This window comes from Vicia villosa, linkage group LG1, assembly GCF_029867415.1.
Source record: "Vicia villosa cultivar HV-30 ecotype Madison, WI linkage group LG1, Vvil1.0, whole genome shotgun sequence".
Lineage (NCBI taxonomy): Eukaryota > Viridiplantae > Streptophyta > Magnoliopsida > Fabales > Fabaceae > Vicia > Vicia villosa.
Window position 1 is genome coordinate 19477672 of NC_081180.1, and position 12774 is coordinate 19490445.

At 33.2% G+C, this 12774-nt stretch overlaps 2 protein-coding genes across 4 annotated transcripts; one reads left to right on the plus strand and one right to left on the minus strand.

Moving 5' to 3' along the window:
* Nucleotides 1-4887: 4887 nt before the first annotated feature.
* Nucleotides 4888-8259, plus strand: LOC131630447 (probable receptor-like protein kinase At5g18500). 2 transcript variants are annotated; one of them, XM_058901226.1, is made up of 8 exons: nucleotides 4888-5331; nucleotides 5648-6292; nucleotides 6416-6520; nucleotides 6636-6758; nucleotides 6863-7033; nucleotides 7111-7240; nucleotides 7357-7569; nucleotides 7691-8259. In XM_058901226.1, the coding sequence occupies exons 2-8, from the start codon at nucleotides 5655-5657 to the stop codon at nucleotides 7823-7825; spliced, it is 1515 nt and encodes a 504-aa protein (XP_058757209.1). In that variant the 5' UTR covers nucleotides 4888-5331; nucleotides 5648-5654; the 3' UTR covers nucleotides 7826-8259. The 2 variants fall into 2 exon arrangements, with proteins under 2 accessions (XP_058757209.1, XP_058757205.1); XM_058901222.1 differs by having other exon boundaries at nucleotides 4889-5331; nucleotides 5636-6292.
* A 301-nt stretch (nucleotides 8260-8560) lies between these two features.
* LOC131630463 (pto-interacting protein 1) lies at nucleotides 8561-10979 on the minus strand. 2 transcript variants are annotated; one of them, XM_058901233.1, is made up of 7 exons: nucleotides 10787-10979; nucleotides 10399-10491; nucleotides 9929-10176; nucleotides 9697-9823; nucleotides 9346-9619; nucleotides 9101-9233; nucleotides 8561-9011 (listed from the first exon to the last, which is right to left on the minus strand). In XM_058901233.1, the coding sequence occupies exons 2-7, from the start codon at nucleotides 10478-10480 to the stop codon at nucleotides 8790-8792; spliced, it is 1086 nt and encodes a 361-aa protein (XP_058757216.1). In that variant the 5' UTR covers nucleotides 10481-10491; nucleotides 10787-10979; the 3' UTR covers nucleotides 8561-8789. The 2 variants fall into 2 exon arrangements, with proteins under 2 accessions (XP_058757216.1, XP_058757221.1); XM_058901238.1 differs by lacking the exon at nucleotides 10787-10979 and adding an exon at nucleotides 10675-10699.
* Between the last annotated feature and the right edge of the window lie 1795 nt (nucleotides 10980-12774).

A 12774-nucleotide genomic window follows, 5' to 3' on the forward strand; every position in this document is an offset into this window, starting at 1 on the left:
AGTAAGATACTCGAAATGACTCTCTAGCATCATACTGGATAAGGAACTTCAGGGAAATGAAGTTGTATGCGGTTCAATAGTGCTAACCTCGTCCAAGAATGTTTGATCCCATGTAAACAAGTGGGTAACCACCTCGGTCGGACATAAGTTGTTACCATTCATGAGCATTTATCCTAGGGACTTCGAAACATTCTAATTCAGACCCTATGGCAAGGAAAAAATTCATTGGGCCATTAAAGGGGTGTTTCCTTATCTACAAGCGAGCTAAATTCTGCCACGAAATCTGCTAGGGCTTGTGAATTTATGCTTTTCCACGAGACATATTAGATGTAGTATTTCGAGAGTTCCACCACCTAAGATACAATCTTTCTAGTCAAATCTGACTTCTTTAAGACTTACTGAACAAGATAGTTGGTTTTCACAAAGATCTCGTAAACCTTGAAAATAAGGTATCAACTTCCTCGTCGCGACAACAACAATTAGCGCTAGATTCTCAATCTAGGTGGTTTAGAGGATCTAATCACGTGAGGTGAGAGAGTCTTCATGTAACTTCATGTAACGCGGTGCTTTTGTTGGGTGACATTAGTATGGTATGATCTGTATGAGTTCAAATTTATTTCAATAAAGAACTGTCGCACTTCATTTGGGGAAAGAGATTTATAGAGGCCTTTGAGCCTATGATTTCCTTGGGAAAGGTCATCGTGCACCTAATCAATAGTGGACTATTGAATCTCTATTTCTAAGAGAACGTGGATCAGTTATTGAACCTGACTTCTCTCAGTCCAAAAAAAACGTCTTATCTCTCATTTCTCATGATAAGACGGTAGGGAAGTATTGGGGGGCCAGGCGATACCTCTCTAAGAGCGACATGTGATTGTCGTTCTTCATGAAAGGCGACCTATAATCATCGCCCTAACCAGATCATTTACAAATACATTATAGTTTCCAATACCAGTACGTCGCGTCTTGTACCAACAATTTTAGTCGTCTCAATATATAAAATGAAATGTGTCCCATTTATATAAGTTATTTAATTTATATTTTAAAATATTAAAATAATTTTATATTAAAATACAAATGTAATACTTATTATTAATATATTTATTTTATTGATTTTTACTACTACTATTAGTTAACAAGTATATTTCAATAGAAAATATCAATTCTATTATTAAAATTAATTGAGTTAATTATTTTCTTAGAGGAAATTCTTTATTATGTGAAGATGCAGTAATTGTTTCATGTGCTATTCATTCTCATGTTGTGAGAGTCATCGGATCTTTCACTGATAGGAGGAAAGGAAGCGTGACCCTTCTCAGCGTTTCAATTAGGCGCAGGAAGGGATGATGCACCAAAAACTTAAACATTCAAATTCAAACCAATGATTGGTGATTTGACCAACAAAAGAAAAAAAGAGCATGAGATTTAGGACGCCAGGACGGCAATGTAGTAGGCAGCTTTAAAATTGTCCAAAGATAATGACGCCACGCCCATTTATTTGACTTGCTTTCCCTTTTACTCAAAACCATACCTTTAATTCATTTGGAAAAATAAAAGGTTACACAATAATGTCCTGTGTTTTATTAGGTGGTAAAATGTTACACATTGGGGTGGCAAAGGGAGCATGTAACCTTGGGGTGGCAAAGATATCATTTCTGCCGCTCAAAAATCTGGAAAAAAAAATATGGCAGGACAACATAATTGAGAATGTGAATTTAAAATTTTGATCCGTACTACACTAAAAATGTGGTAGGACAGATTTGTAGATACTGTATATTTTTAGTCTAAAATTATAAAATTTATTTTAATATTTGTGTTTGTCAAAGTCTGAAAAAAAATTAACGGAACGAGAAAAATACATTAAAGAGTGCGAGATTAAATTCTTGACCTGTCTTACACTAAAGTGGGGACAAAATAAACATTTCTAATGAACCGGACCAATTTTATCACCCAAATATATACACTAATTATCTTTTGTGAAGTTTTATTTTTCATATTTTTCTCTTACTCTTTGATAAAGAGGAAGGTCAAAGATAGAAGCTATAATCACTCAATTGAGTTAAAGGACAAAAGTAAAAAAACATCAACTTGTTAATATTTTTGTCTATTCAAGCAATTCTAGAAACAGAAGACAAAATTGATATGGTGTCCAGTCTGTTTTCTTGACTATCCAGCCACTCAATGGGATAACAAAGAGATTAAAGTAATTTACGCAATTCAAGAGTATTGGAATTTGAGATTATTTGGTGTGCAGTCTAACATTTCTTAAACATCACACTGATTAGTTGTCTGTCTTATGTTTAAAAATTGATGTTTGACTACTAACAACATGAAAGATTAGTCATGAGAGTTTTTCATTATACTTTATTTTGTACTATCTTGAATTAATTTTAACTTAAATTTAAAATTTGTAACTTTTATCATCTACATGACTTTTTTTATTTAAATTTTATAGTTAAATTCACTTTTATGTTAGTTTAACAAAACATAAATGGTGCATTATTTTTAATCAAAATTAATTTTTATCAGGAATTAAACACACACTTTGTTGGGTAATTTGTGTCTGCAAGTTATTTAAAAGAGAGAATTAGTGATTGAGAAAAGAGTATATTATTAAGAAAAATTAAGGGTATTAATATTTTACAAACACATCTTTTATATACGATTATACTACTAACTAACTTCTAGTTAGTAATCACATGCACAACTAGCATTAATCATATGCATAGTTATAATCACATGCACAGTTATCAGTAACCACATCCTTACTATCAATAGCCACTTATTAAACTATCAATATGTAGAACTATCACTAATCACATAATGAACTAATCGTGACCACATACTGAACTGTTAATAATCATATGTAAAAATTTTAATTACACATCTAATGCCTTTCCTAAAAGTTTCTTTAAACTTTCCATTCCCATTAGTCTCTTAACACCTTCAAATCTTGCTCTTTTGAGGGGTTTTGTCAAAATATCAGCTAATTACAACTTAGTTTTGCAATATTCAGTGCTTAATCTCCGCTTGCTCACATGATCTCTTAGAAAGAGACACCTCATATCTATGTGTATGATCATTGAGGTATCTTTGTACAAAGTGATATTCACTAGTTCATCATCTGACTCCTTCTTCAATTTGGTGTCGGTCTCCATAGATGTAATTGTAAGATTGCATTTGCTCATCTTAAACCTCTTCAAGATGTATTCTGCATATTTCTTCTTATGCAGGAAAACTCTTTGTTTGGTGTTCACAATTTTGATTCCTAGAAAATATACCAAATTTTCTAGGTCTGGCATTTCAAACTCATTCTCCATGCTTGCTTTGAACCTTGTCAATTCTTTTTCATTTGAACCTGTAACCAACAAATCACCTACATAAAGATATAGAATGACTTAGTCTTGTTCATTTAAACCTTTGACATATACACTATGCTCTGATGTGCATTTGTTGAAATCTAATTTGATTAAGAAGTTATCAATCATCTTGTTCCAAGCTCTAGGTGCTTGCTTCAATCCATACAAAGTTTTTCTCAACCTATACATCATCTTCTCCTGCCCTTTTACTTCAAAACTTGGTGACTTCTTCACATAAGCTTCTTCCTCTAAAGGTCCATTGAGAAATACATACTTCACATCAAGTTGATATATCTTCCAACCTTTGTAAGCTGTTATCTTCCAACCACAAGTGATTAAACTTTATTAAAGTCCAATCTAAGTCCTTTAAGTAAATCCACATATTTCTAGTGAACTCATCTATGAAGGTCAAGAAATATTAATTACCTCCTAATAACTTCACTTCAAAGGGACCGCACACATCTGAATGCATAGTTTCAAGCTTTTGATGTGACTTCATTGGCAAGTCACATTTTAATGGCTTTATTATCTACTTGGCTCTACAACATTCCTCACAAAGCTGCTTTGGTACTTCAATCTTTGGAAGTCCATACACCATTTTTTCATGTGCATCAAGCTAAGTCTTGTTGGTTGATTAAGGTGTCTTCGGAATTAGCCCAGACATTTTATCAAGCACCTTGAGTTTCCTTTCTTCCATATTCATTGTGTAATTCTTGTCAAGTAATTGACCCAAACTGATTAAATTACATGCCATTGAGAAAACATACAAGACATCCCTGATAATAACTTCATGTCCATCCTTCTTTCTCACCATAATATTACTCATTCCTTCTGAAGTCACCATGTTGTAGTCTACAAAACGAATCGATCTTCTAACTGATTCATCTAGGGAGTTAACATTGCCATGAAGTCAACATTACCATACAATAAAACTCTCATTTAAAAAAATTTAATAGTGCGTGCTCATAACTAAATTAAAAAAAAAAACTCTAATTAATTTAAACGGATCCCTTACCATCATCCACATTGGATCATCTCCTTCCATACATCCCTCTCCTTCAATCAACCAAGTGTAATAATAATAAACATTAATAAAATATAATATATAAAAAAGAAGAGAGGGAAAATGTTAGTGAGAGATAGAGACAAATTTGTGAAGGAGAGAATTGGAGAGAAATAATGGAAGGAGAGGATCCAATCCCTCATCCACATTGGATCATCTCCTTCCATACATCCCTCTACTTCAATCAACCAAGTGTAATAATAATAAACGTTACCTTGGATACATTTAAATCATAATTTATAATGACATGAATTAACAAATGAATTATTTTACACCACATTGATTATTTCAATTAAAAAAAAAAACAAGAATGAATAAAACAAGAATCCATAAATGTCAAATGCCAATGAAGCATCTGTTTGTCTGTCACCGTCACACATAGGAATTGAAAAGAAAAAGAAAAAATATCAAAAGCGAAAAAGCACGCATCACATCACAATCACAAAGAATAAAGAGAAGAAATTTGAAGAAACAGCAAAGGAAGTTTCTATTTTGATGCTTCTTTTTTACTATCTTCAATCACCAACCACTCATGCCTTGTTTATTAATCCCTCAACAACATCATTTCCTTCCTCTCATGTTTTCTCCTTTTCCCTCCAACAACTCCACTCAGCTTTCCTTTCCTTGCCGTCACATTCTCTTTTTCTCTCCATGTTTTGTGTTTCATGTTGTTGCTGCTTTCAAAAGTTTCTTTTTTGAGATTGGAAATAGATACCCTTTGGAGAGATTGACAAAACCCAGATACAAAATTGTGTTTTGATAATGGACTTGAGTTTGGTGTGTGATAATGAGTTCACATCCAACTGGGTTTTTTGAATGGTTTAGAGATCTAGTTTTAAAAGTTGATTTTTCAGGTTCTGAAAAGGAGCTTCTGAGAAATCTGTGTTAAAGAATTTTGGTTCTTGATAGGTATTATTATTAAGACTCTCTTTATGTGATTTTGTTAATCTTAAATCTATGTGGCATTGGTGGAAAATCAAAGGGTGATGATATGTATTCATACGAATATTTTGTTAGCAAATGATTTTTTTGTTTTGTTTATATGGTCATTGGTTTCTTGCTTTTGTTAATTTTGGTTTAGCTTATGTGAATTTTCATTGGATTCATCTTTTCTTTTGTTTATCAAATGAATGAAGTTTTGATTTATATCTATTAGTACTATTTGTTTTCAAGTGATGAAGTGATTTTTTATATTTAACTCTGATTTCTGTAGATATATTGGCAGTGATTAAATGGCATCTGATCTGAGTTCGAGTTTGTCGAAGAAAACATCTTTTCTTGGGTTGGAAGTATGGGAGTTAATGGGGTTAATAGTTGGTTTGTTCATTATAATCATTCTTCTAGTGATATCAATATGTCTTACTTCGAAAAAGAAATCGAGAAGAATCAACAGTATGCTTCCCGTAACTCATAGGTTATCCGTTTCCGAAGAGATCAAAGAGATTAGCGTTGATCAGGTTTCGACAAATGGTCATCCTCAGAATGGCGTGTTTATGAGTCTTTACGACAAGTTTAGTGATAAGGAGGCCGAAAAGGTTTTGCTCCAAAACAAGAATGGGGAGTATAGCAGTCATTCAGGCTCATTGATTCATGTCGAGAAAGACATTGCTGGCTCTCAATCGGGTGATGAAAGTGGTGCGAAGCGCCTTTCTGCACACAGGCTTTCTTTAACTTCACCGTCACCTTTGTCTGGTCTTCCGGAATTCTCTCACCTTGGTTGGGGGCATTGGTTTACATTGAGAGACCTAGAACTCGCAACAAACAAGTTTTCAAAGGACAATATTATCGGCGAAGGAGGATATGGAGTTGTTTATCAAGGTCAGCTGATCAATGGGAATCCTGTTGCTATTAAGAAGCTTCTAAATAATCTGTGAGTATTGCCACTATTTAATTCTCAGTTCTGAAATCTGTTTTATAATTTCTATACTTTTCGTGTTATATTAGCGTGTTTGCAACCAGTTAGATTATAATACTATTTACGCTCATCGTGCAGTGGACAAGCCGAAAAGGAATTTCGAGTGGAAGTTGAAGCTATTGGTCATGTTCGGCACAAGAACTTGGTTAGGCTTTTGGGTTTTTGCATTGAAGGAACTCACAGGTAACCATATCGTCTTCGTCTATATGTTATTCTGGGTTCAATTAAATATCCAGTTTTTCATTTTTCTTCTTCTCTTATATATGAATCGACAATGGAAATTCCATGTTAATTTCAGGTTGTTGGTTTATGAGTATGTTAACAACGGAAATTTAGAACAATGGCTTCATGGAGCCATGCGGCAATATGGTTACCTCACATGGGAGGCTCGGATTAAAATTCTACTTGGAACAGCTAAAGCGTACGTTCATTTAGTAAACATCCCTGATTTTGTTTTTGTAGAAAGTTCTTTTTTTACTTTCGGTGAGTTTCATTTTACTGATCTTATGATTATCTTGCGTGCAGGCTGGCTTACTTGCACGAAGCAATTGAGCCTAAAGTCGTCCATCGAGATATTAAGTCAAGTAATATTCTAATCGACGATGAATTCAATGCCAAAATATCTGACTTTGGACTAGCCAAGTTACTCGGTGCCGGAAAAAGTCACATTACAACTCGAGTTATGGGCACTTTTGGGTAAACTCTCTTCTGTCTACAGATTTAAGACTTGTTTGTTTATGTTTTCGTTTTAATGATTGTTTTTGCGTTTTCAGATATGTGGCTCCCGAATATGCCAATTCTGGCTTACTAAACGAGAAGAGTGATGTTTATAGCTTTGGTGTATTGCTCCTTGAAGCAATTACCGGAAGAGATCCGGTAGATTATAGCCGTTCACCAGCCGAGGTGTGTCTTTATTAACCCGTAAAGAAATTATTTGAGACTTTGATAGACATGTTATTATGTATAATGCGTTCGGATTTTTCTGCCTCTCCTAACTATCATTTGGGTGATTGTTGTAGGTAAATTTGGTCGATTGGCTCAAGATGATGGTCGGTAATAGGCACGCAGAAGAGGTGGTGGACCCAAACATTGAGACGAGACCGTCAACAAGTGCCCTTAAAAGAGCCCTTTTGACTGCTTTGAGGTGTGTTGATCCAGATTCTGAAAAAAGACCAAATATGAGTCAAGTCGTCCGCATGCTTGAATCTGAAGAATATCCAATACCTAGAGAGGTTCGACTTCTGATTCACATATATAAAATTGCGAGTTTCCAACATTTTGTAGCAGTTACGTTGCAACTGTAATGTGCTTGAAACTTCATATTTTTAAACAATGAAGTGATTGTTTTTTCAGGATCGAAGACGCAGGAAGAGTAATGCCACAAATGCTGACGTGGAGACACATAAGGAGACTTCTGATACAGATAAGAGCGATCATCCAGAGTCCAAGTCCATCGGAAGAAATGGAAGAAGGAATCAACGGAAGTAAAACCAAGGATACTAAAGCTAGAAGTTACCTATTCCTGGTTAAGGTACGTACGTGCAAGTGAATGTGCCATTTTTGAATTCTTTCGTGGGAGCGTGTACGAGTTACGATAACCGCCTCATTTTACATCATATTCATGGAGCTGGACCAGAGTTACTCTGTGATATACCTATTTGGTTGCTATAACTTGGATCATCATGTAGATGTTAGGAAATTGATCCCTTACACCGGTTTGTACTTTGTACAGTTCATTGCTATTCATACTTTTCCTCTTGTATTTCTATTTGTTTCATCACTCATTAGGATTGTAAAGTAATTGATGTTTCCTTGTGTAAGATGATAAGAAAATTATATAAAGTGTGAAGGAGAAGGACACAAAATATGTGCCTTATTATTGTCTATAATTGTTGCAATGGAAAATTTCTTGATTATTACCATACCATAATGAGTTCTTCCCCTGTTTTCTTTGATTTTTTTTTTGAATGACAAATAATAATATATAAAAGAGGGTGAAAATCACCAAAATACATCAAAAAAGTCACGAAGCACAAGAATTGCCAAAAACAGAAAGCTATAACTAGACTAAAATCTCAGCTCTAAACTTATTTTGGGAATTGAACCAGCAAAAGCTATAATTCATGGTTCTGATCCATGTAGCCGACTCCACTTAGTAGGATAAAGCTTGGTGGTTGTTGTTGTAGTATTAGTTTTACTAATTAAGCACTTATTTAGTACAAATTTATTCAAAACCAGAATCTTAACTATGAATCAATATTTTTCAGTAATGCTGTCTGGAGTACAAATGTTAGGTAAAATAAATACTACACACAATACTTTCACACTGAGTACAAAAATTAATTGTCATTAACATAATCTCTTTTTTTTTTTTTACTTGTGTCATTAACACGCTTTGTTTTAACTCGTGTCATTAACACAATTGAATAAATGATGGGTTTGGTTTGTGAATTTACACGTTGCGTGGTTCCCTTGATTGCGAAGAACGAGGATTATTCATTAGAGGCTGTAAAGCTTTGACAATGATGCTCATATTTGGTCGAAACTCAGCTTCATATTGAACACACAGTGCAGCAACAGCAGCCATCTTTGCAACTGCTTTGGAAGGGTACTCTCCCTTTAGTCTAACATCAACACACTGCTTCACCTTATCTTCACTAAGCCTTGGTGCTGCCTGATAAAATCGAACGAACAAAGAGTCACATTGTGTAATATCCAATCACTGTCAGATTAACAGAAAGAGAGAAAAAAGTTATAGCATACCCATGTCACAAGGCTTTGCTGTCCTCGGGGCAGTGTATGATCGACAGGTTTACGCCCAGTTAAGAGTTCCAACAGTATGACTCCAAAACTGTAAACATCACTCTTTGAAGAGAGGTTTCCAGTCATTGCATATCTGTCATACAAAAAATCAAGTCATTGTTAGTTCTTAAAAACCAACTTGGAGTCAAATTTATACTCATTGAGAAAAAAAAGTCAAATTAGTTAGGCATTTAGAAATAACTTACTCTGGAGCATGATAACCAAAGGTTCCAAGAACACGGGTAGAATGAAGACGAGCTGCTGCATCAGGGGCTTGATTTGACAGATCAAAATCAGCAATCTTTGCAACGTCGTCCTCGAATAGAAGTATGTTACTAGATTTAATGTAACGATGGACAATATGAACTTCTGCCTTTTCATGAAGATATTCAAGTCCTCTGGCTGCTCCAACGGCGATTTTAACCCTTTGAGCCCATGATAGAACTTGACCAGGTTCTGCACCCTTTACCCCTTTGCGCCCTACATCCAAAATCATGATAAAATTATATAACATACTCATGTGAAGGAAGAGTGATATGATGTTAGGAATAACTAACCATGTAGAATGTCATGAAGGGATCCATTTGGAGCATACTCGTAAGCAAGGGCACGGAAAGGGCCGTCAACACAGTATGTAAGAAGCTCGACAACGTTTTCATGCTTTAGCCTTGAAACGATGGAGACCTGTGTCAATTTAAGAACTAAAAGTTTAAAGTACCGAACGGAAACATAAGATGATGTTTTGTTGATTATCTTATCAGAAATTTTTTAACAACAATCGAACCAAACCTGAGAAAGAAATTCTTGGTCTGGCTGTTTACTGGAGTCCAACTTTTTAATCGCAACTTCACGTCCCGTTTTCAACGTGGCGCGATATACTTTCCCGTACGCACCTTCACCAAGGAAAGACTTCGTACCAAAACTATCTGTCACAGACTTCAATTCATCTACTGTAATGGAAGGCACAGAAATCGGTTGGAGATTTATAGGCCGAGGAATGGTTACTGCCGTGTGTCTTCCATGATAACTAGAGTTCCCTGCATTGTACGAAAGAAGAATCAAAACGAAACGCAATTGTAATGCCAACACAAGCACAAATATACACCACAATCAAGACTTACAATTTTCAGAACATCTCAATTTGAACAAAAGCAAGTTCAAAATTATTCAGTACAAGAATTTGTAATATTACAGATATAAAAACTATGAATACTATGTTTCAAAAAACGACGGCGGATCGATAGTGGATTATTAATTACCAGTAGGATTGTTTTGCATGAAGTTTCCTCTGTCAGCAGTAGTATAAGAATCATTCTCTTTGCAGAAGCCAAAGCAACCCATGATTCTTTATTCTGAAAGTAAGTTTCAATATGAACGGTGTTAAATCACATACATAAACATTGATATCAATAGCACAAGACAATTAAGGTATTAATAACATAAAACCCTAGTTAGATAAAGAAAGTATACATAATTTTTACTACAAAATCCAGAAAGAAAGTAAAAAAGTGACAAGAATATTAGAAGCAACAAACCAGTATAAGATTTGGATGAAAGCAAAGTAAAGTAACATAGAATAATATGCGTGGATGAAAAGAAAGGAAACAAAAAAAGAAGTTTCCTGGATAGGAAAGATAAGAAAGAAACCTGTTAGAAATTGCAGAGATTGTGGACCACAAAAATGGATGATGAAGTTATAAGAGAGAGTTAAACGCAGAGAGAGTAAAAGAATAGATGGACTTTTGTGTTTGTGAAATGAATTGGAAACTACCTTGACTTTGCCGGGTGAGAAGGGAAGAAGAATATATTATAAGAAAGTGAGTACGCGAAGCAAGAGGGGCTTAAAAGACATCACCAAACGTTGTTTGTTTCATATATTATTGGAAAGTCAGTCAAAGTCAATAAGCATTCAAAACCCCGTTTCCATCTTGGCGGATGCTGCTTTTCTTTGAGTTTTTCTTTTCTCACCAATAAATTCCTGTTGATATTTTTTAGTATTAAGAAAATTTCTGACATGTATCCATATGATTTAAAGGAAGTTATGAAATACCGATACCCGAACACGATTTCGACACTGATATGAGGATACCAATAGTAATTTAAAAAAATAAATAAATTATACGTAATTATAATTGTCCATGCAGGTGATTAACAGTACTAATACACGAACAAGCAATTTTTTTAGTGGTGTAACTAGCGGGATACCCGTGCGTACGCACGGGTACTGGTACGGGACGCGAATTTGTTTTTAATACATAATAAAAATGAAATGAAAGAAAAATCAAATTGTAAAATAAAAAAAATTGATTAATATATTTTTTATTTAGAAGATAAATTAGTAGTATAGTTGTTACTGTTTATTACAATAATAATTTGTGTCATATATTAAAGTTAGATAAGTAGTAAAGTTGTTTTGTTTATGTACAATAGTATTATTTTTCACCTTAATGTTTTCACATATTTGAAACAAATTATTGATAAATAAATTTGTTATCCAATATTTAGATTAATAGTAAAATTGTTTCCATTTATAATAGTTATAATTTTTTCTATATATAATAGAGAAATGAAAATAAAGTGAGAATGACTTAAAAAACAAAGGGTTAATAAATTATTTTTTATTTATAGAGAGTGGTGATAAAAAAATATTGTAAAAAGGTAGTAGTTTGTTAAAAACATAAATGGAATGTGTAGAAATAGATATAGTAGTTTGTTAAAATATTTTTTTATAAAAATCAATATTTTAATTTTCAATGTGTTTTCAATGTTTGAATACACGCATTTAAAAAAAATATATTATTTTAATCACTTAAAGAGTGCCCTAAACGCACTGGTTAACATTTCGCAAATAATATTATTTATAAAAATAATTTGGGTTAATCAAAGATTGTTTCGTATTTTGACATCATTTATAAAAATATTTGAATCAGTAATATATTTTTTCCCGTATACCAATAAAAATTTGATTCGTAAATTTTTTAATGCGCATAGCATTGTCAAATCAAATGATAAAGTATAAGCATAATTTGGGTTAATATGATTTTCATTATTATTATTATTATTATTATTATTATTATTATTATTATTATTATTATTATTATTATTATTATAAACATCAACTAAATAATCATTTTATAATTGACATAAATTTTGGTGAAAAAAATTATTAATAAATATATATGTGTTTGATTTAGGTTAGGCAACAACTTTAACTTATCAATTTGCAACTAAAAAGGTGAATTTTTATCATCTGATTCTGTAAACTCTGTTGTCTTGATGACTGCAGCTGAACAACATAAACTGATGTGTAATAGTTTAAAGATTTGACTAAACCAAATTTAGGGGAATTTCTTACCATGACTTCATTTGATTTTAACTCCATAAGAATTCTCAAAAAGATTTATATGATTTGTTTCTTCATCCATTTCTTCTTACAACACATACATAAAATATTGTACTACATATAACAAAATAGTCTCACCGCTAGTAGTAGATTTTGAAGATTTCTAGTAAAATTTATGTTAACAATTGTGACAAAGTCCATTTCAATAATTGGTTAGATTAAAATTTTGGTTGCATGTAAATTGCAAACCATGGACCAAAGTCCAAAGTGCAGCGACTGAGATAACAAGTAG

Excerpts from the sequence above, each read along its gene's own strand:
- LOC131630447 (XM_058901226.1), top strand. The coding sequence starts at position 5,655 with ATGGCATCTGATCTGAGTTCGAGTTTGTCGAAGAAAACATCTTTTCTT. Across the intron at positions 6,521-6,635 it reads TGCATTGAAGGAACTCACAG|GTTGTTGGTTTATGAGTATG; the intron begins GTAACCATATCG and ends TGTTAATTTCAG. Across the intron at positions 7,034-7,110 it reads CGAGTTATGGGCACTTTTGG|ATATGTGGCTCCCGAATATG; the intron begins GTAAACTCTCTT and ends TTGCGTTTTCAG.
- LOC131630463 (XM_058901233.1), bottom strand. The coding sequence starts at position 10,480 with ATGGGTTGCTTTGGCTTCTGCAAAGAGAATGATTCTTATACTACTGCT. Across the intron at positions 9,824-9,928 it reads ACCAAGAATTTCTTTCTCAG|GTCTCCATCGTTTCAAGGCT; the intron begins GTTTGGTTCGAT and ends AAATTGACACAG. Across the intron at positions 9,234-9,345 it reads TTTGGTTATCATGCTCCAGA|ATATGCAATGACTGGAAACC; the intron begins GTAAGTTATTTC and ends TTTGTATGACAG.